General features: G+C 32.7%; 2 protein-coding genes across 3 annotated transcripts; one reads left to right on the forward strand and one right to left on the reverse strand.

Annotated features, from left to right (window-relative positions):
- Positions 1 to 1,502: 1,502 nt before the first annotated feature.
- LOC127731158 (uncharacterized) lies at positions 1,503 to 13,227 on the forward strand. Its single transcript, XM_052240088.1, has 6 exons — positions 1,503 to 1,531; positions 3,519 to 3,659; positions 6,542 to 6,595; positions 8,436 to 8,497; positions 8,947 to 9,178; positions 12,840 to 13,227. Exons 2-6 carry the CDS (start codon positions 3,522 to 3,524, stop codon positions 13,002 to 13,004), a joined length of 651 nt encoding a protein of 216 aa, XP_052096048.1. The 5' UTR covers positions 1,503 to 1,531; positions 3,519 to 3,521; the 3' UTR covers positions 13,005 to 13,227.
- Positions 13,228 to 14,050: 823 nt separating this feature from the next.
- Positions 14,051 to 21,541, reverse strand: LOC127731159 (uncharacterized). Of its 2 annotated transcripts, XR_007995520.1 has the most exons (6): positions 21,270 to 21,541; positions 19,429 to 19,540; positions 18,629 to 18,742; positions 18,339 to 18,417; positions 16,017 to 17,729; positions 14,051 to 15,094 (listed from the first exon to the last, which is right to left on the reverse strand). XR_007995520.1 is itself a non-coding variant. In XM_052240089.1 (5 exons), exons 1-5 carry the CDS (start codon positions 21,458 to 21,460, stop codon positions 17,638 to 17,640), a joined length of 588 nt encoding a protein of 195 aa, XP_052096049.1. In that variant the 5' UTR covers positions 21,461 to 21,541; the 3' UTR covers positions 14,051 to 17,637. The 2 variants fall into 2 exon arrangements, 1 of the variants encoding a protein (XP_052096049.1); XM_052240089.1 differs by having other exon boundaries at positions 14,051 to 17,729.
- Positions 21,542 to 23,279: the final 1,738 nt, after the last annotated feature.

A 23,279-nucleotide genomic window follows, 5' to 3' on the forward strand; every position in this document is an offset into this window, starting at 1 on the left:
TTTTCTTTTTCTTTTCATCTGTATTATCTATAATTGTTGGTTAAAATAAAACAGTTTCTGATAGTTTTTTAAACCAATACTACAACAGTGAAATAAGCACAACGAAATAAGTTATCGATTTTATGGAATTTTGAAAGATTTATATATAAAGACTTGGACATCTGTATCCAGAATCAATCAGTGCGACATGTGTTGTTAGAGGAGCTAAATAAGGGAATTGTTTATAATATAAAGTAAAGAAATGCGGAATAAATATTTTGGACATCTAGTTTTCACCCAGTCTGAAATTTGAAGCCATATACTGTCATCGTAAACCCTCCGAACGTTCCTTTATCTTTATGTATAATTTTTAAACCTCTGATTTGAAATAAAGGTTTTTTGAATATAGAAAAAAAACACTTATATGTTCGATGCACTGGTGCCTCAATCAAATTGAATTAAAATTAATTGTATGTTTACATTTATTAAAGATTTACAAGGAGGTGACACATACTTTTGATAACATACATCGATAGAAGGATACCTCGATAAAATGATTTCTTAAGGTCTATTTCTGCATCTACTTGCATTGATTTATACACAAAACGTGTTTTATTTCACTGAATGAAGTGTTGGTCGCTGGTGAGTAATGAATCTTAATATTTGCAGTGTGTTAGTTCTTCTGGGCTTATATTCGAGTTTGACTGTTAGTTTGGCCTTTCAGCTAAAACAGTCGAAAAGAGATGATCAAGAACATTTGAGTGTAGGACAATTATTTGCCCAAATGTTAGACAGTATTCTTGGAGATACTAAAAATGTGACTGTTAATAGCACGACTTTACCGTCTACTTTCAGTTGGTTCACCAACAAATTCTCAACCAACACTGCCGGAACGAGCAAAGCAACACCAACACAAACTGGCACGAAACTTACCACATCTTCTCAATTAGGAGTGTCAAACACCAGTAATGTAAATCTACCATCTAAAAATGTTACCATCGATGGAAACGTGACTCTAGCACCGACATTGTCACGTCCTTCATCTACGACATCTGTCTTGTTGGAAGAAAGATGCGGAGCGGAGTTTACATTAACAGAGTTGTGTGGTACTGGGTTGGCTTCGCTTCTTGTCGATTTGAACATTTGGGATGTTTATGGAATTATGTTCTCAAATGACGTGATTGAAGCATTACTTCTGAATTGTGCTACTGGACACTGGTGTTTATACGACGAGTTTTCCTATTGGAATGGGTTAATGATGGAGAAAGCTGCCATGGTAAAGGATTCTGAAATCTTCTCTCAAATCTGTCAATCGTCATCCTTGTCGTGTTTTGACACCTTTCTGAACAATGTCACCGGATGTCCTATACAAGAGGTAAGAACTATTCTGACAATGTCACCGGATGTCCTATACATGAGGTAAGAACTATTCTTACAATGTCACCGGATGTCCTATACAGGAGGTAAGAACTATTCTGACAATGTCACCGGATGTCCTAGACAGGAGGTAAGAACTATTCTGAACAATGTCACCGGATGTCCTATACAAGAGGTAAGTACTATTCTGACAAAGTCACCGGATGACCTATACAAGAGGTAAGTACTATTCTGACAATGTCACCAGATGTCCTATACAATATACAAGAGGTAAGAACTATTACGTAGAATACATTATGTAAAATACAAGGTATGTTTATGGGAATTTTTGTCAGCTGCGTACCGATCTAACCCTTTCGGATTGATATTTACAGTTGGTTCTTGTGTTGTGCTGCTACACCACGGTCCCATTTTATGGCCCGACACAAGTTTGGTTTCCGGATGATACTTTATGTACCACTTGACCAAATCTGTTTAAATTTGATCACAACTCCATGACCATTAAATACAGGTCAAATTCGGTTTTCAAGGATTAAGTTCCTAAGTAACTTTAAGATTTACATCTCTTTGGTTTCCTGATGGTAATTATGGTATCGCTTGACAAAATCTTTTAAAATTTGCACACAATGTCATGCATCATATTATACAGGCCAAGTTTGATTCTGAGGATTTTTACATCAACATTTTAAAAGTTATGTTCCTAAATAACCTTATAACTTATAAGTTCGGTTTTCTTCGGTTTCAGAATGATATTAGAGTACAGCTTGACCAAATCTTTTGAAAATTAAACATAATGTCATGAGCCATAAAATACAGGTCACGTTTAATTTTGATAGTTTTTACATTTACAGTTCAAGAGTATTACCCATATTTACCTCAATAATCACATTTTTTGGTTTCCTTGTGATAATTTTAGAGTACACTGCCTGATCAAATCTTAATAAATTTGCACACAATATTTCGGATCATATATATTATACAGACCAACTTTAATTTTAATGAGTTCAACAGTTATGTTTCTTAGTAAACTTATAAGTTGGATTCACTTCGGATTCGGAATGATAATTAAAGTAAAGCTTGATCAAATCGTTTAAAGCTTAAACATAATGCCATGAACCATAAAATATAGGTCACGTTTAATTTTGATGGTTTTGTAATTTACCATTCAAGAGTTATGCCCATAGTTACCTTAATAATTATATTTCAGTTTTTGCACTTACTGTTTAAGATTTTTTTTTTCTGCAAACTGGGGTATTCGTAATCACTAGATCGCCTTCTTCTAGTTTTGAATGTTCCTCCTTTTGTCATCCGTACCCACTACATGTTAATATACGGTGTGAGTTTTGCTCATTGCTGAAGTCCATAAGGTTATCTGCAGCTGTTCACATTGCTGGCCTTTGGTCTTTCGTAGATAGTTGTCTCATCGGCAAGCATACTGTTTTTTATATAAATTCCTTCCTTTTTTTTTGGAAAGGGGGGGGGGGGGGGTGGGGTGGATGGCCCGACAAAAATAATTAGTCTGAGCTTTTGCGTCACTTTCGTCCGTCGTCTGTTAGCCTTCAACAATCCACTAAAATCATTGAGCTAGACTGAATCCAATACTATTGATACTGATATAAAAATAAGGAAATGTGGTATAATTGCTAATGAGATAACTACTAGTATCCATCACTGAGTTCAAATGACGGCGATGAAAGCAATTTAAGGTTACCGTACGATCTTCAACAATGAGAAAACCTATACCGTATTGTCAGTTATCAAAAGCCTATAAAAAACATAAAAAATTTGAAACGAGAAAAACTAACGACCTAATTTATAACAATACAATTTACGAAAAACAAATATGGCACACATTATTCAACGACAATCACTGAATTACAGGCTCCTGACTTGGGACAGGCTGTGTTGTCAAACATGTTTGCTAGCGCTCAACCTCCTCTAACTTGGGACAGTGGTGTAACAACACAACATAGAATATACTATAAAATTCATTTGCAAATATTTTAAAATAATAGGTAGGTACTTGTCACAAAAACAGCTAAAATGAAAACAATAGACACAAAGCACCTATATAAGAACACAGCTAGTTCAAAGCCAATTACAACCGTAATAAATAAATCATGTTCTCCAGACAGAAACATTTATTTATATCTTAATTTTAGAGAATGAATTTTACCGTTGAAGCTATAAACATGCTTTGTGATATGAGAAATGACCATCAGCTGGATTTAACCTGTTATGGTCATTTATTGGCAGCATATCACGTGACTGTGGTGGAATTCCTAAGAGACAATAACAACAAGGTAAGTACTTTTATAAATAGTTACTTGTCATTTTAATGGTCGCATTAAAGTTCAGTATTATTATTAGTATTATTATTAAAGCTTTGCAAAATTATGACAATTCTATTGACAAATGAACCGGTTGAATTGACGAGGAAACTTTATTGCAGTAAGATCACTTGTGAATTTACGAATTATACCAGTTAATTTATTGATATAAAATCCAACTTTGAATTGTAACCAATGACAATACAAAGCACTACAACACATTATAGGCGCTTGGGAATTGACACCCCCCTTTTTTCGATATATATATATATATATATATATAATGTTTTGTGTTTTACTGTTTTTAGTAAATGTTCTGTCATATTCTAACTTATTTTCACTTAGCTACTGTACTGTACTGTGTTCTATTTGCCCTTGATATACATAGAATATTACAATAACAACATGCTATACATGATGCCGATCAGTTCTTATTTTCGTATAAGAGGGACATCATATATGAAGTACTGCTGCAAGAAGATTTGTTTGTTTAAATACCATGAATTTTTTTTTTAAATGTTAAAACGCACCGTATACCCGTTTATTAAAAAGATTAACTATATTTTACTTTATCATTTATTACTTCACACAAATACGTGTCCCACACACATTCTCGTGGTATTTGAGTTGACACACATTCTCGTGGTATTTGAGTTGACACACATTCTCGTGGTATTTGAGTTGACACACATTCTCGTGGTAATTGAGTTGATACACATCTCGTGGTATTTGAGGTGACACACATTCTCGTGGTATTTGAGTTGACACACATTCTCGTGGTATTTGAGTTGACACACATTCTCGTGGTATTTGAGTTGACACACATTCTCGTGGTATTTGAGTTGACACACATTCTCGTGGTATTTGAGTTGACACACATTCTCGTGGTAATTGAGTTGATACACATCTCGTGGTATTTGAGGTGATACACATTCTCGTGGTATTTGAGTTGACACACATTCTCGTGGTATTTGAGTTGACACACATTCTCGTGGTATTTGAGTTGACACACATTCTCGTGGTATTTGAGTTGACATGCACTCATTCTCGTTGTATTTGAGTTGACACTCATTCTCGTGGTATTTGAGTTGATACAAACTCTCGTGGTTTTTGAGTTGACACACATTCTCGTGGTATTTGAGGTGATACACATTCTCGTGGTATTTGAGTTGACACACATTCTCGTGGTATTTGAGTTGACACACATTCTCGTGGTATTTGAGTTGACACACATTCTCGTGGTATTTGAGTTGACACACATTCTCGTGGTATTTGAGTTGAAACACATTCTCGTGGTATTTGAGTTGACACTTATTCTCGTGGTATTTGAGTTGACACACATTCTCGTGGTATTTGAGTTGATACACATTCTCGTGGTATTTGAGTTGATACACATTATGGCGGTATTTGAGTTGATTTTGGGATATTTTCTGCAGCTTTTACCTTCTTCAGCAGGGTATTGAATATATTTGTTTGATATGGCTGTACATCTCTACAACGTATACAAAACCTGAACTACATTTCTGTTATTTACATTTAATTAATAGTTAGTATGCTATGAGGTGTGCTGTCCAATAAAGGGTCCAAAATAAAAAACAATGGGTCATATTATTTTTTTTTATTATTACAAATTACTTATTTCAGTTACTTTGATATTATATGTTAATCAATTCAATCAAAATTATTCATGTTATGTACTTTGTTTAACCTAATTTTAATTTACTTTTATATTATGTTTATAAATTATATTGTAATTATTCTGCTCTTTTTGGGCGCCGTGATTGGCAAATAAAATTTTTGTTTGTTTGTTTGTTTTGCTGTCATAGTAATAAATATTGTAAAAAGAAAATGATAAGTATGACAACCCTGATCATAATGCATCATGTATGGAGTCCATTCTCTTGTTACATGTCACAGCTGGATATAACATTTCATTTTTGAAGTCTCCTTTTTATGGTCGATGCGAACCAGTTTAAGCTAGATTTTATTCAGGAGATTTGCCATTGATTGTCTAGTCGCTTGTGTTAGTCACGAGCTACTTTACACCTCATTTCAAATAAGTACACGTTTTTAAATCAACTAAAATATATTTACCGTATGCTTAAAACCTTAAATTGGAATAGAAGATAATATTCCATCTCTTTATATAAGAATACTTGTCCTTTTTTCTGTTTCCAATATCAAATCTACAATTGAAATTGATTCTGTTACACTACTGTCCCAGATTTAAGTAGGGTTGAACGTTCGCCAACATGTTTAACCCCACTTCATTGTATATGTTCACAAGTCAGCAGTCTGTAATTCGGTGGTTTTCGTCGGTTCCTTTCTATCCTATGTGGTTTTCGTCGGTTCCTTTCTATCCTATTTGTTTTTCGTTTATTGTTTTGTCATAAATCAAGATGTTGTTTTTTTTTGTTGTTGTTTGAATTGGTTCACATTTTGTCATGGGGTTTTCTGTAGGTGACAATACGGTTTAGGTTTTAGTTATTGTTGAACGTCCTACGTTGGCCTATAGTTGCTAAGATCTACGTCATTTGGACTCTGGTGGATAGGTGCCTCATTATAGAATCATACTACATCCCCTTTTTTATATTCAATATATTGTAGATACTATGTTAAATCCAAAATATAATTAAAAAAAACAAGTTTGACACGAAATGATTATCTCTCTCTTAATTAACACGATTTTCTTACCCGGGCAGGGAAATACATGTATATGTGAGTTTAACTTAGCTTTAAGATGCAAAAGACACATTCCAACCGAGACCGACTTCGTTTTATGAGTTGGAACCATCCTAACTTCTAAACAAAAAAGAAATCACAAAAACAATCTTATAAAATGTTTTGATTTTCAGAAATTACAAGAAGGTGTGTTTGAAAACGCCGCCTGCCAAAGTCCAGAAGTTTTGGTTAGTACAAAAATGTAACTTCATTTCACTTGTATTTTTATGGTATATAACATAAGAGATAGGTATAAAAAAATAATGATACATATAAGAAAAGTATCTTCAGTTAAATTGCATTAAGATGTCTGCTTTAGCTTAGTTGAAACTTGGAGCAAGGGTAAGCATCTTGCATTAAGTGCCAGACCGCTCATGTGGTCTTGTTCCAGCGTATCGCGTCGAGTACCTGAGGTCGCGTGTACGACCCAAGCTGGGTCAAACAAGACTTAGAGACCGGTATTTTTGCTTCTCTTTCAAGACCGCGTTAATTAAGAGTAAGAGCAAAGACTGGCCGACTCGGGAACATAATAATGTATATATCAGAGTATAGTCACATGTCATTCTGATCAGCTGCTTTTTGAGCCAGCACGTTAAATCCCAACTCAGCGTGCCAATGAAACTGTTAGCAAGGTCTGCTCTGAAATCTCATTTACAATTATTCTTGGTTTATAAGCTCTTCATTTTTTTTATAAGTTTGGGATTTTCCGATACTTTGGCCTCGAGCATCGCTGAAGAGTCATTTATTGTCTGGTACAATAAAATTGGTAGCGTTAATATTATGATCGTCCACAGTATTCATTTAACATTTGCTGATGTTAAGAAATCAGCAATCAAAAAATTTAGTGCTATTTGATACCTTTTTGAATAATAACGTATTTCATTGAGCATATTTTCTTGTATATGTTTTTAAAATTATACTATTTATATTATAAAACATTGAGATATTAATAAGGATGACTGTTAAGAGTGAGATACATAATTTATGAATTCATCTACACAAAACTTATGACAAAGCTACAAAATATAATTATGTTACTGATATCATGATATTATGCACTTCTTCAACTTGTGACAATGATATATGTTTCAAAGTATGTTAGTTTAATCTGATCAATAAAACGAACACATGCATTATGCTAATATAACTAGTAACATGCTATGTGTTGTAATGTTACTTTGAAAGTTTAATCAAACCCCAGGTTATGATTACTTCGTGTCAATAGGAACGATATAACATGTCAATAGGAATGGTATGACATATCAATAAGAATGGTATGACATATAAATAGCAATGATATGACATGCCAATAGCAATGATATGCATGTCAAAAGCAAAATATGACATGTAAAATACAACGATATGATATGTCAATAGGAATGGTACGACGTGTTAATAGGAATTATATGACATGTCATTATGAACGATATGACATGTCAATAGGAATGGTGTGACATGTCAATAAGAACGGTATTGATATGTCAATATGAATGATATGACATGCCAATGACAATGATATGACATGTCAATAGGAATATCGTTATATCGTACTACATAATTTAATGGAAATATTAGTTTGTTTACAGATCAGTAGTACAGTTTATAAACAAAAAAAAGGCATATGAAATATTTAACATCATTGTTTTCTAATTTCTTTACCAAATCTCATTAAAAACTTCGAGATTTCAATAAAATACGCCCCAAAAGCCATCTTTCATTTAACACGTGTATCATCTGATTTAATCTTTCTAGATACAACATATATATAGTTCTAATCCGTATGTTTTCCCGATGTATACTCTGATCGGGGTTCATAGCTGTAAAAACAACATCTGATAGGAAAAAGAATACAGCTTGCTTTTTATATTTGCTTGACCTTCAAAACATTTCAAAATTACTGCCATCATCAAAATCAAGTTTACTGGAAGTTATTGAGTGGCTTAATTCTTTTGATTCATAACTGGAATATTTATTCAGACAATCAATGGTAGACTTTTTCAAAATAAAATACTTTTTTTATATTTTCAGATGACTAAGAGCGTGCTCTGTGTAGAGGCAAAATGTCCTAGCCATAACGAACTTTTGTTGAAGTATGTTATAAATTATTGATAACACTATCACTTTTTTGTAGTTTTATTAAGAATGTAAAATCGTTGACAATGAGGATTTCTCTGTTCATTATATGCTGAAATTGTTTAAATCTTTTACGATTTTAAAATCCTATAAAACTTCAAAAAGAAGCATTCAATTCCGTTCTTAAAATAACATTTAATTGACACGAAAATACACATAGGCTTCAATTTCTTAAGTTTTGAATTGTTTTTTTATCATGGAAAATATGCAACGATGAATATAAATGTTTAAAAAAGGATAAAATGGGGAGAAATGACCTTGCCCTCATTATCGAGTGTTGGGGACAATTTTTTACATCATTTATTCTCTCTTCCCGCTTTTATTTTCTTTACAAAATGTTTCTCTGATTGTGTTAAATCTGAAAAGTACTCTGCACGGATATAATCATATGTCTTAACTATTTCAGTTTCTCGCCATGGCAATGGTTCAGTCCAAACGTAAGTAAAATCAAGGAAGATTGTCACTTACCAGCAGACACGTGTGATGAAGATGCCACCTTTGGACCTACGGCAACAACTTCCACTTATATGACTACAGACGAACCAATGACATCCAGTTTACCAACACAAACAACAATTATTCCTGGGATGGCAAACGATGCATTAAGTGGGTCTGGTAACGGAGATGACGATAACACAGTATGTATACATTACACCTTTTAATTCATGTTTATCTTTTGTCCGTCATTTAAATAAGGCAATGGCTACGATTACCCGCAAAAAGTAACAATAAGAAATACTTAGTTACTTTCGAGACTAATTGCCAAAATGTATTTTCGGGCTGGGACTTGATTTTAATCGGACATTGCAGGTAACAATAACATCATTTTAGCTCACCTTGACCAAAGGGCCAAGTGAGCTTTTCTCGTCACTTGGCGTTCGTCGTCCGTCGTCGTCTGTTAACTTTTACAAAAATCTTCTCGTCTGAAACTACTAGGCCAAATTTAACCAAACTTGGCCACAATCATCCTTGGGGTATCTAGTTTTAAAAATGTGTCCGATGACCTCGCCTGCCAACCAAGATGGCCGACATGACTAAAAATAGAACATAGGGGGTAAAATGCAAGTTTTGTCTATTATATTGAAAACCGTTATATTTGATTTTTTGATTTTTTGTGTTTTAACGCCACTTTTAAGCACCGCTTTTGGGCTATTTCGTGGCGGCCAGATTTTATTGGTGGAGGAAGCCGGAGTGCCCGGAGAAAACCACCGACCTTCGATAGGAAAACTGACAATCCTAGTCAATTAAGATTGGAGTCGAGTGCACCCGCACGAGCAGGGTTCGAACTCACAACCTCAGTGTTGACTGGCTAGTGGTTACAGTAGTTAGACCACTCGGCCACTGAGGCCCCGAAAACCGTTATAAATAGAGAAAATCTGACAAGGCAAAAATGTTCAGAATGTTAAGCTCTACCAATTGTCCATTACGTCAAAACTGTCAGACGACTTCTTATAGGAGTTATTGCCCGTAAATGACAAATTTTACCATTTTTTTCATTTTTGCCTACAATCTTGCAAACTATAAAAGATAGAGAGAAACTTTAAATTGCAAACATGATCAGCAAGATAAGTTTTACAAATAAGTCTAATGGTTGAAATCGTCAATCGACTCCTTATTAGAGTTATTGCCCTTTGATGACGATTTTTACCAATTTTTTGCGTTTTTGCCTTACACCTTAAAAATTATAATAGATAGAAACTTAAGTAAGCAAAAATGATCAGCAAAACAAGATCAACAATTGAGGTAATATGGTGGAAATCGTCCGACGACTCCTTATTGGAGTTATTGCCCTTTAATGACGATTTTTACATTTTTTTTTGCGTTTTGCCTTATATGATAAAAATTATAATAGACAGATAGAAACTTAAATAAACAAAAATGATCAGCAAGAAAAGGTCTACTAACAAGTCAAATTTTGACGATAGTTAGTAGACTGTCACTCTTTATAGGAGTGATTGTCCTTAAATTAGGAACTTTTTTTATCCTCTTTTGTGTTTTGAGCAAAAACTAAAGAAGATAGAGAGAACCTAAACAGAATAAATGATCAGCAATACAAGATCAACATAACAGAGATTTTTGTCATGAATTCTATTCTTGTCTACAATGTTGGAGAGTATCCTTTGTTGAATATGCATATAGACCAAGGTGAGCGACACAAGCTCTTTAGAGCCTCTAGTTGATTGTTACCTGCAGTTATTGTTATTCGCAAAATATATATTGACTGATATAAAAAAAAAGTTTGATTTGTGAGCCATCTGTGAAATAAATTTAAACGAAAAACTATGAACATGATTAACCTTCCAGATGTATAGACCAATATGACGTTCTCTTTTGTCATAGTGGGGTCGATTAAAACAACTATGGATTCGAATGAGAAAGATTTCCAATCTGTGGTCGGTGAAAAGTTTATATCCTTTCAAACTTTTAATGATAAACTTCAACGATTCAAAGAAGCATTTTTTTTTGCTGTTATATAGAAGTTCTTGTAAAATAGGAGCACCATCCAAAGAACAAACAAAAAAAGAGATCAGAATTAAAGATATCATGTATTCTAAATTGAAACATACATGAATTCATAAATTTGTTCAAATATGTAAAACAAGATATACGGGACAATGATACGAAGACAGTACAAAGCAACCCGATGCTACACACAAAAAATGTAATAATTTGTAAATGTGAAATTTTGCGGGTAGCAATAACTGCAGGTAACAATAATCAAAGTACTGAAGTACTGAACATCGGATGACCGCAAGTTCTGGTGGATGGTAACAAGCACTTGTCTAAGAAAAAAAATCACATCTCTATACCTGAAAGTTAGGTTAAGGTACATAGATATATTTTTTCTGAGACAAGTTCCTGTGTGGATGATGAATAAATGACAGGGAATTCAACCTCACCGTAATAATTATTATATTGTAGTGATATAATCATTTGTTATCAGTATACTCTGGTTTGTTGTTATATATTATATTAATGTTTGTATACCAGTTATATATATAGCTTTTCATCCATTTATATATCATTCTATTCTACTATTATAATGATACTGCAGTGCAAGTGCATGGTGGACACTCTTCTGTAATAATTCGTTTTTCTAATACATTGGATTTGAGTAGGAGTTCATATTTTCCCGCTTTTGTTGCAAAACGTTCTCGAGATATTCTTCCGCATGCGTTAACACAAATTTTCGGTATCCATGATTTGCTATTGATATATATATTTCTCACGACAAAACATTTTCATACATTTATCTATGTTCTTAAAAATTATTTTCATGAATATTTATTGGTGAAATTAGTATATAACAAGCGATAAGGAATGTCATTTTGCACTCGATAATATCCGCGTAATTATACGAAATACGTTCGGTTATCAGTCAAACGGCAAGGAAATTTCTTCGGCAACATAACACCGGTATGACCTTCAAGGTCACATCCGATGTAAAAATTATATTATTGTTACCTGTAACCAGAATTTGTCAACAGACTCCTCAAATGAATTATTGCCCCTGACTGACAATTTTTACCATTTTTTGTCAAAAACTATTGTGGATAGAGACAAACTATACAGGCGAAAATAATTAGCAAAATAAGAGCTACAAATAAGCCAGCTTGACTGAAATCATCAGTCGACTCCATATGGGAGTATTTGCCCTTGAGTAGCAATTTTTACTCATTTTATAAAACAATTTTGGCTATAATCATGAAAACTATATAAAGAGATACATTGAACAGCATATATGATCAGCTAGACAAGATCTACAAAGAAGACATCATGGCTAAAATCATCACTGGACTCCTTATAGGAGTCATTGTCCTTGAATGACGATTTTTACCCTTTGTGTAAGGTGATATACCAAAAGAAATTGTAGAAAAAGTGTTAAATGCGAAAAGAATCAGCAAAATTAGATCTACAAATAAGTGACCAAAATTGTCAGTCTTGTTACAGGAGTAATTGCCTATTTCCATCCAGAAGCGAGTGAAAAAGTCACCAAGGCAACATTGTTATATACTAAATAAAATAAGGAGATGTGATATAGTTGCCAACGAGACAACTATCCACCAGATTTAAGCAACTATGAACCACAGTATGGCCTTCAACAATGAGAAAAACTCATACTGTATAGTAATCTATAAAGGTCTCTGGAGACAAAATGTGAAACAATCAAAAATAGAAAACCAAAAGCCTGAATTATGTTTTTATGAATTCATAATGCACATAGGAAAAACATCAGAAGTTAAGCCATGTACTGAAGTAAGTGGTTGTATATATATTTCTTATAAATTTCTTTTTTAGAATGATGGCTCTTTCGTTTCCGAAATGACGATGATTTTAGGAGTTTGTGCTGGTATAATTATAGCAGTGTCGGGTTTCTTTGTATTGATATATTCTTGCTGGAGAAAACACGGATTGAGGAGAATAGACAAGGTTGGATACACACCACTAAGGAATCAGGACTGACTAATATTAGATGATTGATACTTATATCATTATGAAATCAGGCCCAATACATAATTTTCTTTATTCACTGTCGTGTCCTTTTTTTGCCAGATTGATTTCCGTGCTAAGATTGAAAATTACTATGAACACTATAAGTCTTATATTTGTTTTTAATTTGTTTTTTATTTTTTACGTTTAACTGATTTCAGGTATACAGGTTTCTATTAAAAATTAAAACATTGAGTCTGTATGTGACATTATAATGCAACGGAGAGAAAAACAATGTGTAATTCAATTGTACTCCAGAATCTGGATTCAACTTAAATATAAAATGTCATAAAACAAATTGAGTTACCCTTAATTAGAGAAAACAATACATAACAAGACTAATAGGGGCTACACAAATATGTGGCAGTACATAACAAGGATAATAGGGGCTACACAAATATGTGACAGTACATAACAAGGATAATAGGGCTACACAAATATGTGACAGTACATAACATGGATAATAGGGCTACACAAATATGTGACAATACAACAGACCACACCAACCAACAGCGGTCCAGATAGTCTGACTTGGTAATTGCACAGAATGTGAATGGGTTACCTCCCCTTTGCCTATCTAAACCATATATTGTAAAAGTAAAACGCACAATAACGCGTCTGTATCGTGCACTATTTTGAACAAGGGAATAATAGACACATAATTTAGAGACAAAAAGTGCTCGCATACAGGAGGTTAATTACATGTAGTGTAGCCACAGCTGTTGGTTACATCTATACCACCGGTCAACAAAACAGAATCATAATAACACTCATAAAAGGTTTAATGACATCTCATCATAACATTTAATTGAAATCAGCATTATTGTGAGAGGCCAGTACATTATTCAAAATTGTCAGATCATCGGAAGAAAGAACAATTTTAACTCAATTAACTAGTACTAGTATACCAGACATTAAGGCCTAATTGTTGATGAATGATGTAAGAACTTTCCACGAGTTTTTACGAAAAACATTATTTCCTTTCAAATCAGAGAATGTCGGAGAACACAAACTATTAATGGTTGTTTTCATTAACTTTTATTAAAACATTGATTTTACAAAAGTGACAACAAAAAGAAATTTGAATACAAAATATAACAAATTATAACAAACTGTAATTATAAAGTATGACTTTGTATAACATCATCTTTATTATGATACTACCAACAAATAATATTGAACAACATGAAATCAAATATTTACAGTAAATTACAATACAGAAGTCATGTTGCTTGTCTGGACTCAGTTACAATGTTATAATCTGTAGTTAACATCAAGTTCTAGAACTGAGAGAGCAAACAACATACCATGCATCTCCTTATTTAATAAAGATCATTTTAATTAGTTTTGGTTGTGTCTACACTTGTCTACTACAGTTCAGGTATACTTGAGTCTTTACGATGATAAAAAACATCTGTATGCGTTAAACAACAATTACAAACAGAAGAGAATTTGCACAAACACATGTGTCTACAGTGCGAGATTCTAGAAGAGATAAACTTCAAAGAGTTGTCCATTGAAGTACACTCGGAACATATTTGGAACGTAGACAGACAGGCTATTTATTGTCAACAAATGATAAAAAAAATAAAATGCTTCGCTGGGGCGCAGCTTGATACGACCGCAGAGGTCGAACCCTGAACAGTTGGGGCAAGTATGGACACAACATTCAAGCTTGATACAGCTCTGAATTTGGATTGTTATTAAATATTTGACACAGCATAGGTTTCTGACACAGAAAGAATGTGGTCTAAGAACTTGAATTTTTTTAATTTACCTATAATGGTCCAATGTCCAAAATCAAAATACATGGTTAGATTCAGCATATCAAAGAACCCCATATATTCAATTTTTGTTAAAATCAAACAAAGTTTAATTTTGGACCCCAACTTGGACAAACTTGAAAACTGGGCCCATAATCAAAAATCTAAACACATGTTTAGATTCAGCATATCAAAGAACCCCAAGAATTCAATTTTTGCTAAAATCAAACTAAGTTTAATTTTGGACCCTTTGGACCTTAATGTAGACCAATTTAAAAAACGGGACTTAAAATTAAAAATCTAAATACACGGTTAGATTTGTAATATCAAAGAACCCCAATAATTCAATTTTTGATGAAATCAAACAAAGTTTAATTTTGGACCCTTTTGACCTCAATATGAACCAATTTGATAGCGGGGCCCACAAATAAAAAATCTAAATTCATGGTTAGATTCAGCATATCAAAGAACCCCATATATTCAATTTTTGTTGAAATCAAAAAAAGTTTAATTTTGGACCCCAACTTTGACCAACTTGAAAACAGGGCCCATAATCAAAAATCTAAACACATGTTTAGATTCAGCATATCAAAGAACCCCAAGAATTCAATTTTTGTTAAAATCAAACTAAGTCTAATTTTGGACCCTTTGGACCTCAATGAAGACCAATTTAAAAAACGGGACCCAAATTAAAAATCTAAAAACACGGTTAGATTTGGCATATCAAAGAACCCCAATAATTCAATTTTCGATGAAATCAAACAAAGTTTAATTTTGGACCCTTTTGACCTCAATATGAACCAATTTGATAGCGGGGCCTACAAATAAAAAATCTAAATACATGGTTAGATTCAGCATATCAAAGAACCTCATATATTCAATTTTTGTTGAAATCAAACAAAGTTTAATTTTGGACCCCAATTTGGACCAACTTGAAAACTGGGCCCATAATCAAAAATCTAAACACATGTTTAGATTCAGCATATCAAAGAACCCCATATATTCAATTTTTGTTGAAATCAAACAAAGTTTAAATACTGGACCCTATCTTGGACCAACTTGAAAACTGGGCCCATAATCAAAAATCTAAACACATGTTTAGATTCAGCAAATCAAAGAACCCCAAGAATTCAATTTTTGTTAAAATCAAACTAAGTTTAATTTTGGACCCTTTGGACCTCAATGTAGACCAATTTAAAAAACAGGACCCAAAATTAAAAACCTAAATACACGGTTAGATTTGGAATATCAAAGAACCCCAATAATTCAATTTTAGATGAAATCAAACAAAGTTTAATTTTGGACCCTTTTGACCTCAATATGAACCAATTAGATAACGGGGTCCACAAATAAAAAATCTAAATACATGGTTAGATTCAGCATATCAAAGAACCCCATATATTCAATTTTTGTTGAAATCAAACAAAGTTTAATTTTGGACCCCAATTTGGACCAACTTGAAAACTGGGCCAAAAATAAAAAATCTAAATACATGTTTAGATTCAGCATATCAAAGAACCTCATATATTCAATTTTTGCTAAAATCAAACAAAGTTTAATTTTGGACCCTTTGGACATTAATGCAATTTGAAAACTGGACCCAAAATTAAAAATCTAAATACACTGTTAGATTCGGCATAACAAATAAATAAATGTGATCAAAGATTTTACAAATCTAATGCGCCATACTGTGCAATTAAAGATTACTTCTTGAAATTTTTCAATATTTGAAATTTGAAAAAAAAAAAATATTTGAAGAATAATTCTTTTTAATTTCTGAAATCTGAAATGAGAAAAAATTGGCCCCCCACAATTTCTTTTTATCCCCCCCCCCCCCCCTTTTTCCCCCCAAAAAATTCTTTCCCTCAAGATATGGTCATAATCTCAATTCAAATTTCCAATGGAGTTGGCAACCATAATTACCCATTTAAATTTACCATAGTGCTAACTTAATCTATTTTATAATAGAATTAATAAAAATATAGTGTCAAATCTTTCATATGGATTTTTTTGTAAAAAAAAAAGATGAAAACATTTGCAGATATTTTTACTGGTCTTCCTTTATAAATATGCATTTCTTTAAACATAATTTAAAAGCAGTGTAAGGGAAGTAACCAAAACGTTGTATTTGGATTACCTCCCTTACACTGTTTTAGATTATCTTTATTGTTCATTAACCATTACTTTATACATAATTTAAAAGCAGTGTAAGGGAGATAATTTCAATGATGTATTTGATTTATCTCCCTTACACTGCTTTAAATTATGTTTTGAACTAAAGTATTTGTCCATTAACCAGGACAACCTTGTTTTTCCCCCTTTTTTGCCCCTAATTCCTAAACGGTTTGAGCCATAACCCCCCAAAGCAAATCCTAACCATCCCTTTGTGGTATGGAAACTTGTAGTATAATTTCAGAGAGATCCATACACCGTTCCACAGTTATTGTCTGGAAACTAGAAAATGCTCATTTTTGGCCCCTTTTTGGCCCCTAATTCCTTAACTGTTGGTACCATAACCCCCAAAATCAATCCCAACCTTCCTTTTGTGGTATTTAACCTTATGGTCAAATTTCAAAAAGATCCATTCATTTAAACTAAAGTTAGAGTGCGAAAACCAATATGTATTCGGACGACGACGCCGGACGACGACGACGACGACGACGACGACGACGCCAACGTCATACCAATATACGACCACAAAATTTTTTTGCGGTCGTATAAAAAGTATAAAAAAAAAATATGTACAGGTTGTAACGATTAAATTCTTTTGGAAAAATGTTTAATTATTGAGCAATGAAATTTAATCATATATATTAATCCTGAGTTCATATGTTTCTCTAAGTTCAGTATTTCATACAATCAGCACTGGAGTACTGGGTACATTGTGAATTACTGGTCGATTCTGTATAACCTGTGGTGTTACTTAATCCAGAACCTAGAATATAAAGCAATAGGCTAAAAACCAAGTATCATCAGTACGACCACTTCTATTTCAGTATCTTCGTATTCTAAAAATTGTTTTAATTAGTAATTATGTGCCTGGTATCACTTCTTATCAAAGTACTTCTTTGTGAGAGATTGGTTGTCTGTGTGAAAACATTTATAAATTGATTAAGTTTGCTGTTTTCGTTCAATAAAAAAGTTACTGCCCAGTTATATAACAGCAAACGGGTAGTGAAATCACCTCTAAATAATCGACGTCATCGACTATGAGATTTTATATCCAATTGACAGTGTTGTCCATTACACCGATCATGTCATGACAAGACTAGCGTGTTTTATTGCAGGTTGTATTATATATAAATACGCGGCTGTCATTCAGTATTCTTTCACATAAAATTTTATTCATATTTTCATATTGAATTATTTTGATATTACATTCATTTTAAATCTGTGTCTTACATTGTTGTTTAGGTTTAAGATATCCTGGTGAAGTAAATCTAGAAAAGCGCTTTGGTCGCACGAATGTTTTAATTCATTTACATGTCTGATACAAGCCATTTACAAATCTGTAAATCTTTGATTACTTCTTGCACATATTTACCTGTGATTAAGTTGTGTAGATTACAATAGTTTGTTCCAGAGTCCAATACTGCATACCAAGTTTCTGATGTAGAGTAACCCTGTAGTGGATAGAAAACACGTTAGGACAAGCCAAAAGTATTTAACTAGTACATAATGAAAAATAGTTAGACAGAAGCTCCTCTTTATTAAGATAATCTTTTTTTATTTATTGAAAATATTCATCGGTTTAATGTTATTGCAAATCGTACATGTTGTTTTGAAAACCTGTTGTATTACTGAATAAATATAAAAGTAAACATCTAATATTACCTCAGTTTTGCAATTCATCCCTGCATCACTAAAAGTAAAAGTCAGATCATCTTTATAATGTTTGCTAGGAGTTTCGTGTGTGGCTTTTAAGGTGTTGGTGGATTCACTAACGAGCTGAAAATGAAACAATATTTATACACACTATTTACATTTAAAATTTTTAGTATATAAATGAGTTAAGAATATTATTGTCTCTAAAACGCTAAAAACATATCAAAAGAGGCAAGATTTTTTGTTTGATTCAATGCACTACCCTTTAACCTCCGTGAACCTTTAAAATCAGTGTAACACTATTTAAATTTCGACTCGAAATATTATAAATAAAAAGCCCCACATTACCAGTCTTTATTGACAAAGTTATATTCATATTCATGTAGTGACTGCAGAAAGCATGTAAAATAGTAATGAATGTCTCACACAATTATACTTCAACTTCACGATCCGCTATATTAAGATGGTCTCTGTAGTTTGGAGACTACATTGATGCAACAAGTCTATTGATCTTGAAATAAAGGATATCATAGATATATATAAGTCTGCTTTATATATAGACTGACATCTAGAAAATGACAAATTGAGAGGATCGTTTGAGAAATTAAAATGATTATAACTTTCCCATTGTTCATTTTCAATTTTTAAGTAGCTACATCCCAGCGGCATCTGCCTACATGTCTTCTAGATTAGATAATACGATATTCAAGGAGTGCGTTGCCTATTATATCATTTATGGAGGTTATGTCTTTCTACATAAATTTTGACTGCCCTCTAAGTCTTGGTATCTACTTCCCAATTGTTCTTACTTTGTATAGACATTTTTCGCCTCCGTTCTTACAATTGTCCGGCCCATTCCATAGTGATATTTGGTTTCTCAGCTTTGTTTTTACATTATTACACGTCATGGAGGGGAATATCCTAAAAAAGATACAAATAAACAGCGTGAGAGGTAAAAAACTATACACAAAGAAACCAGAGGCTCTAAAGAGCCCGTGTCGCTTACATTGGTCTATATGCATCTTCGACAATAGACAGTCTCTAACATTGTGGACTAGACAAGAATTCATGACAAAAATCTGCTTTTGTTGATCTGATATTGCTGATATTTTTTTTCTTTTAACAGTTTCTCTCCATCATCTTTAGTGTTTGCCCAAAACCTATAAAAGGTTAAAAATCGTCATTTCACGGCAATCACTCATATCAAAAGTCTACTAACGATTTCTGCAAAATTTGACATATTCGTAGATAATTTTTGCTATATAAAGTGTTGATCTATCTTTTTTAGTTTGCAAGATACTAGGCAAAAACGATATCTAAAAACGCAAAAAAATAAGGTAAAAATTGTCACTAAAAAGCAAGAACTCAAATAAGGAGTCGACTGACGATTTCGATGTTGACTTATTTATAGATATTATCTTACTGATCATTTATTTATCTATCATAATTTTTAAGATAATAGGCAAAAGAGCAATAACTTCTATAAGAAGTCATCTGACAGTTTTGATGTAAACATACAATAGGTAGATCTCATCATTCTAAACATTTTTGCTTATGTCAGATCTTCTCTATTCATAGTGGTTTCAAGATAATAGACAAAACTTGCATTTTAACCGTATGTTCTATCTTAAGCCATGTTGGCCATGAAGTTTCTTTTCTTCTTCTTGTTTGACAGGCTGGGTCATCGGACACATTGATCAAACTAGATAATATTACCCTAATGATGATTGTGGCCAAGATTGGTTAAATTTGGCTGAGTTGTTTCAGAGAAGATTTTTGAAAAATTAACAGACGACGACAGACGACGGACGCCAAGTGATGAGAAAAGCTTACTAGGCCCAAAGTTGGGTCAAAAATTATTTTAACAATTCCATGTGCGTATGTTTTATAAGCAGGACAATAGAGCATTTAAATAAAAGTGTCATATATAGATAATCCCGAGGGATAAAAGAAAACATAAAACTGAAACCCGTCTAGTAAAGATGCACAAACATTCGTATATCAAAACAAAGTACATATGCTAAAAAAAACAATAACTCATTAATTTGAATCCAAACTCTTGTGAAACCAGGTGCTCTCAAAAGGATTTTAAAAAACTCCCGTGAAATCGTGTCCTCTGGAATAACCCTTGAAGTATTTAAAAAGCAACAAGGTGTACAACTATATATATAATTCTGGAAAAGTATTGGAACTCCCATATTCAGAAGTCAAATCAAGTACTCTGGAACCGCAAGCATTTAAACTCCAGTACAATCAGATATGAAACTTGGAAATCTAAAATTATGAGTTGAAAGAAGACAGACAATGTCATCTGCGAAAACAAGGAGCAGCCCCCAAAATAGTGCGTTAGAGATTCAGCAACCACGAATCCCACTAAACAGTGGAGTAGTCGGTAAGGATAATAACTTTAAAATTGCACAGAAACCTGCTTCACAGATAATATTTCAACTTTCACTCGTCCTTCGAATATTTATAAATTATTTGATACGAAATATCCCTACAGCAACCTCTTTGAACGAAACGAATTCGAGTTATCTCTCTTTTTTTCTTCTGAAATGGTTATCAAACTCTTAAAAAAATCAAACTGAAAGAGAAACAAGTTACAGGTCGTCATTACTATACAACAATTTATAGTAGAAATATATCTTACCAATTTACTCTGCATGAAGCATGTAATGGATTTGTGGCAGCGAATCCAACAAAAAGTCCTAGGCCGGCTAAAACTACAACTGTTAAGACAACCATCGTTATTTTACAACACAAAGGTATATTCTTGCAACATGAACCGCAGGATTTAGGCGAATAATCAGTTCCAAGCTTCCGGTATGGTTTACTGCTCATGACAATGATTGTACACTTGATAGTACTCGGAAACGAACAATAGTTACATAAGGTATTTACTGTCACATGATTATGAGCGTGGTTTATTATTTAGTTTATAAATAGAACGAGGGACAAAAAGGGTTGGCAGAGACAGTTAATTAACAGTAGAATATCACAGTAAACGGAAAGCGGTAGTATTTTTTCCTCCATAGGCGACCCTTCTAACATGTTCTAAATTTGTCACTTTTTTATATAAAAACCAGAACAACATTTATCATTTTGTTTTAGAAATTGAAGTGAAGTGGTGGCATGACCATATTTGAGATTGTTTATCAGGTATTGGACTATCTCCCAAATAGGTCATAATAAGCTATTTGGGGTATTATAGCCCAAATAGGATATACATTTTCAGTGCGAAACATCTTAATTTTTTAATTTTTCAAAAATTTGATATTTGCATTTGTTGAGGTCAATAATAGCAACTTATGGTAAGCGATTTTTATATCAGCATCTCCCAAGGGATCAAACTCATTAACGATCCGGTATTCAGAAAACTCATTAACGATCCGGTATTCAGAAAACTCATTAACGATCCGGTATTCAGAAAAGTTGCTAACCAAACGTTGTTGCCTTTAAATTTTATGTAATCATTTGCACTTTTCAATATTTTCCGTTGAATCCCAAAATTTATTTTTGGCATTATTGGGGTATTATAGAATTGTAGTACGAAAAGACAATTATTCAATAGCAGTACATTTCTGAAGATTTTAGTAAGGTAAAGAATTTTCTTTTAAAAGAAAGTCCATGTACACGTGTTTTATAGTAAAACTTCGCCTTCAAGTATATAAACATAAAACATAGTCAAGTTTTTTAATTTGAAGTATCATAATTATGACTTTGTTTTTTTAGCTCAATCATATTTTTCTGTTGATTTTTTGTTGACTGTTGTTTTATCTCATTTTTTCTTCGGTATTTTACCTAGAGGTTATAGTTATTATTGTTATTCCTTTTTACAACTATCAATTTTTTTTTTACTCAAAATTACATGTCATTACCAACCATTCCACCTTTGTTTCCTGTGTCAGTTGAAATAATCACCCCTTTCTTTCTTTACATTACATCAACACAAACCCAACTGACTGATTATTTTCAGCTCCGACATTCCGACACCCCATTGGTATGACACCACAATTTTCAGACATCCCAATAGTTCGACACCATTATAGTGCGACAAAGGTTAATAACTGTCGAAATAGAAATTATGCTTCCTTGAATCGGTGTTGATGTGGTATTTGAACTGCTTATGTTATGAGTGTATTAAAGAAACACATAATACCATCCCACCCATCTGATATCTAACAAAATGATACATATTATAGTCGAAAATAAAAGTTTCATTGAAATATCCTAACAAAATTATAAATTTTATTATTATTTATTACGGTTGGAACTCCGAAGACATTATCTGTCAGAATGAACTTGCATTTAATATTCATTAAGCATTTACACTGGACATTAAGCAGACACAAATATATCAATCATGTAAGTCTTAAAATTGAACAAGGACGACACACTAAAACACCTGTAGAAGAAAGAATTTGTCCCTTGTGTCTTTTAGAAGTAGAAGATGAATTTCATTTCACTATAATATGTACAAAACTAAATACAATTAGAGAACAATTATTTTCCAAAATTAGTGAAATAGTTCCCTCTTTTTTAAATATGACTAATGAAGCAAGATTTAAATTTTTGTATACCTGTGGTGAGACTGATATAATTAAAATTATTGTAAAATTCATAAGCACCATGTATAATTCTAGAAATGCTTTATTGAGTT

The sequence above is a fragment of the Mytilus californianus genome, unplaced genomic scaffold (assembly GCF_021869535.1).
Source record: "Mytilus californianus isolate M0D057914Y unplaced genomic scaffold, xbMytCali1.0.p SCAF_2, whole genome shotgun sequence".
Lineage (NCBI taxonomy): Eukaryota > Metazoa > Mollusca > Bivalvia > Mytilida > Mytilidae > Mytilus > Mytilus californianus.

Bases quoted from the DNA above. Each gene is read 5' to 3' on its own strand.
- LOC127731159 (XM_052240089.1), bottom strand. From the start codon at position 21,460: ATGAGCAGTAAACCATACCGGAAGCTTGGAACTGATTATTCGCCTAAA. The intron at 18,743-19,428 runs GTAAGAACAATT...TTTCATTTTCAG, and splicing joins GCGAAAAATGTCTATACAAA to CTCGTTAGTGAATCCACCAA. The intron at 18,418-18,628 runs GTAATATTAGAT...TATCCACTACAG, and splicing joins GGATGAATTGCAAAACTGAG to GGTTACTCTACATCAGAAAC.
- LOC127731158 (XM_052240088.1), top strand. From the start codon at position 3,522: ATGAATTTTACCGTTGAAGCTATAAACATGCTTTGTGATATGAGAAAT. The intron at 3,660-6,541 runs GTAAGTACTTTT...TTTGATTTTCAG, and splicing joins TAAGAGACAATAACAACAAG to AAATTACAAGAAGGTGTGTT. The intron at 9,179-12,839 runs GTATGTATACAT...TTTCTTTTTTAG, and splicing joins ACGGAGATGACGATAACACA to AATGATGGCTCTTTCGTTTC.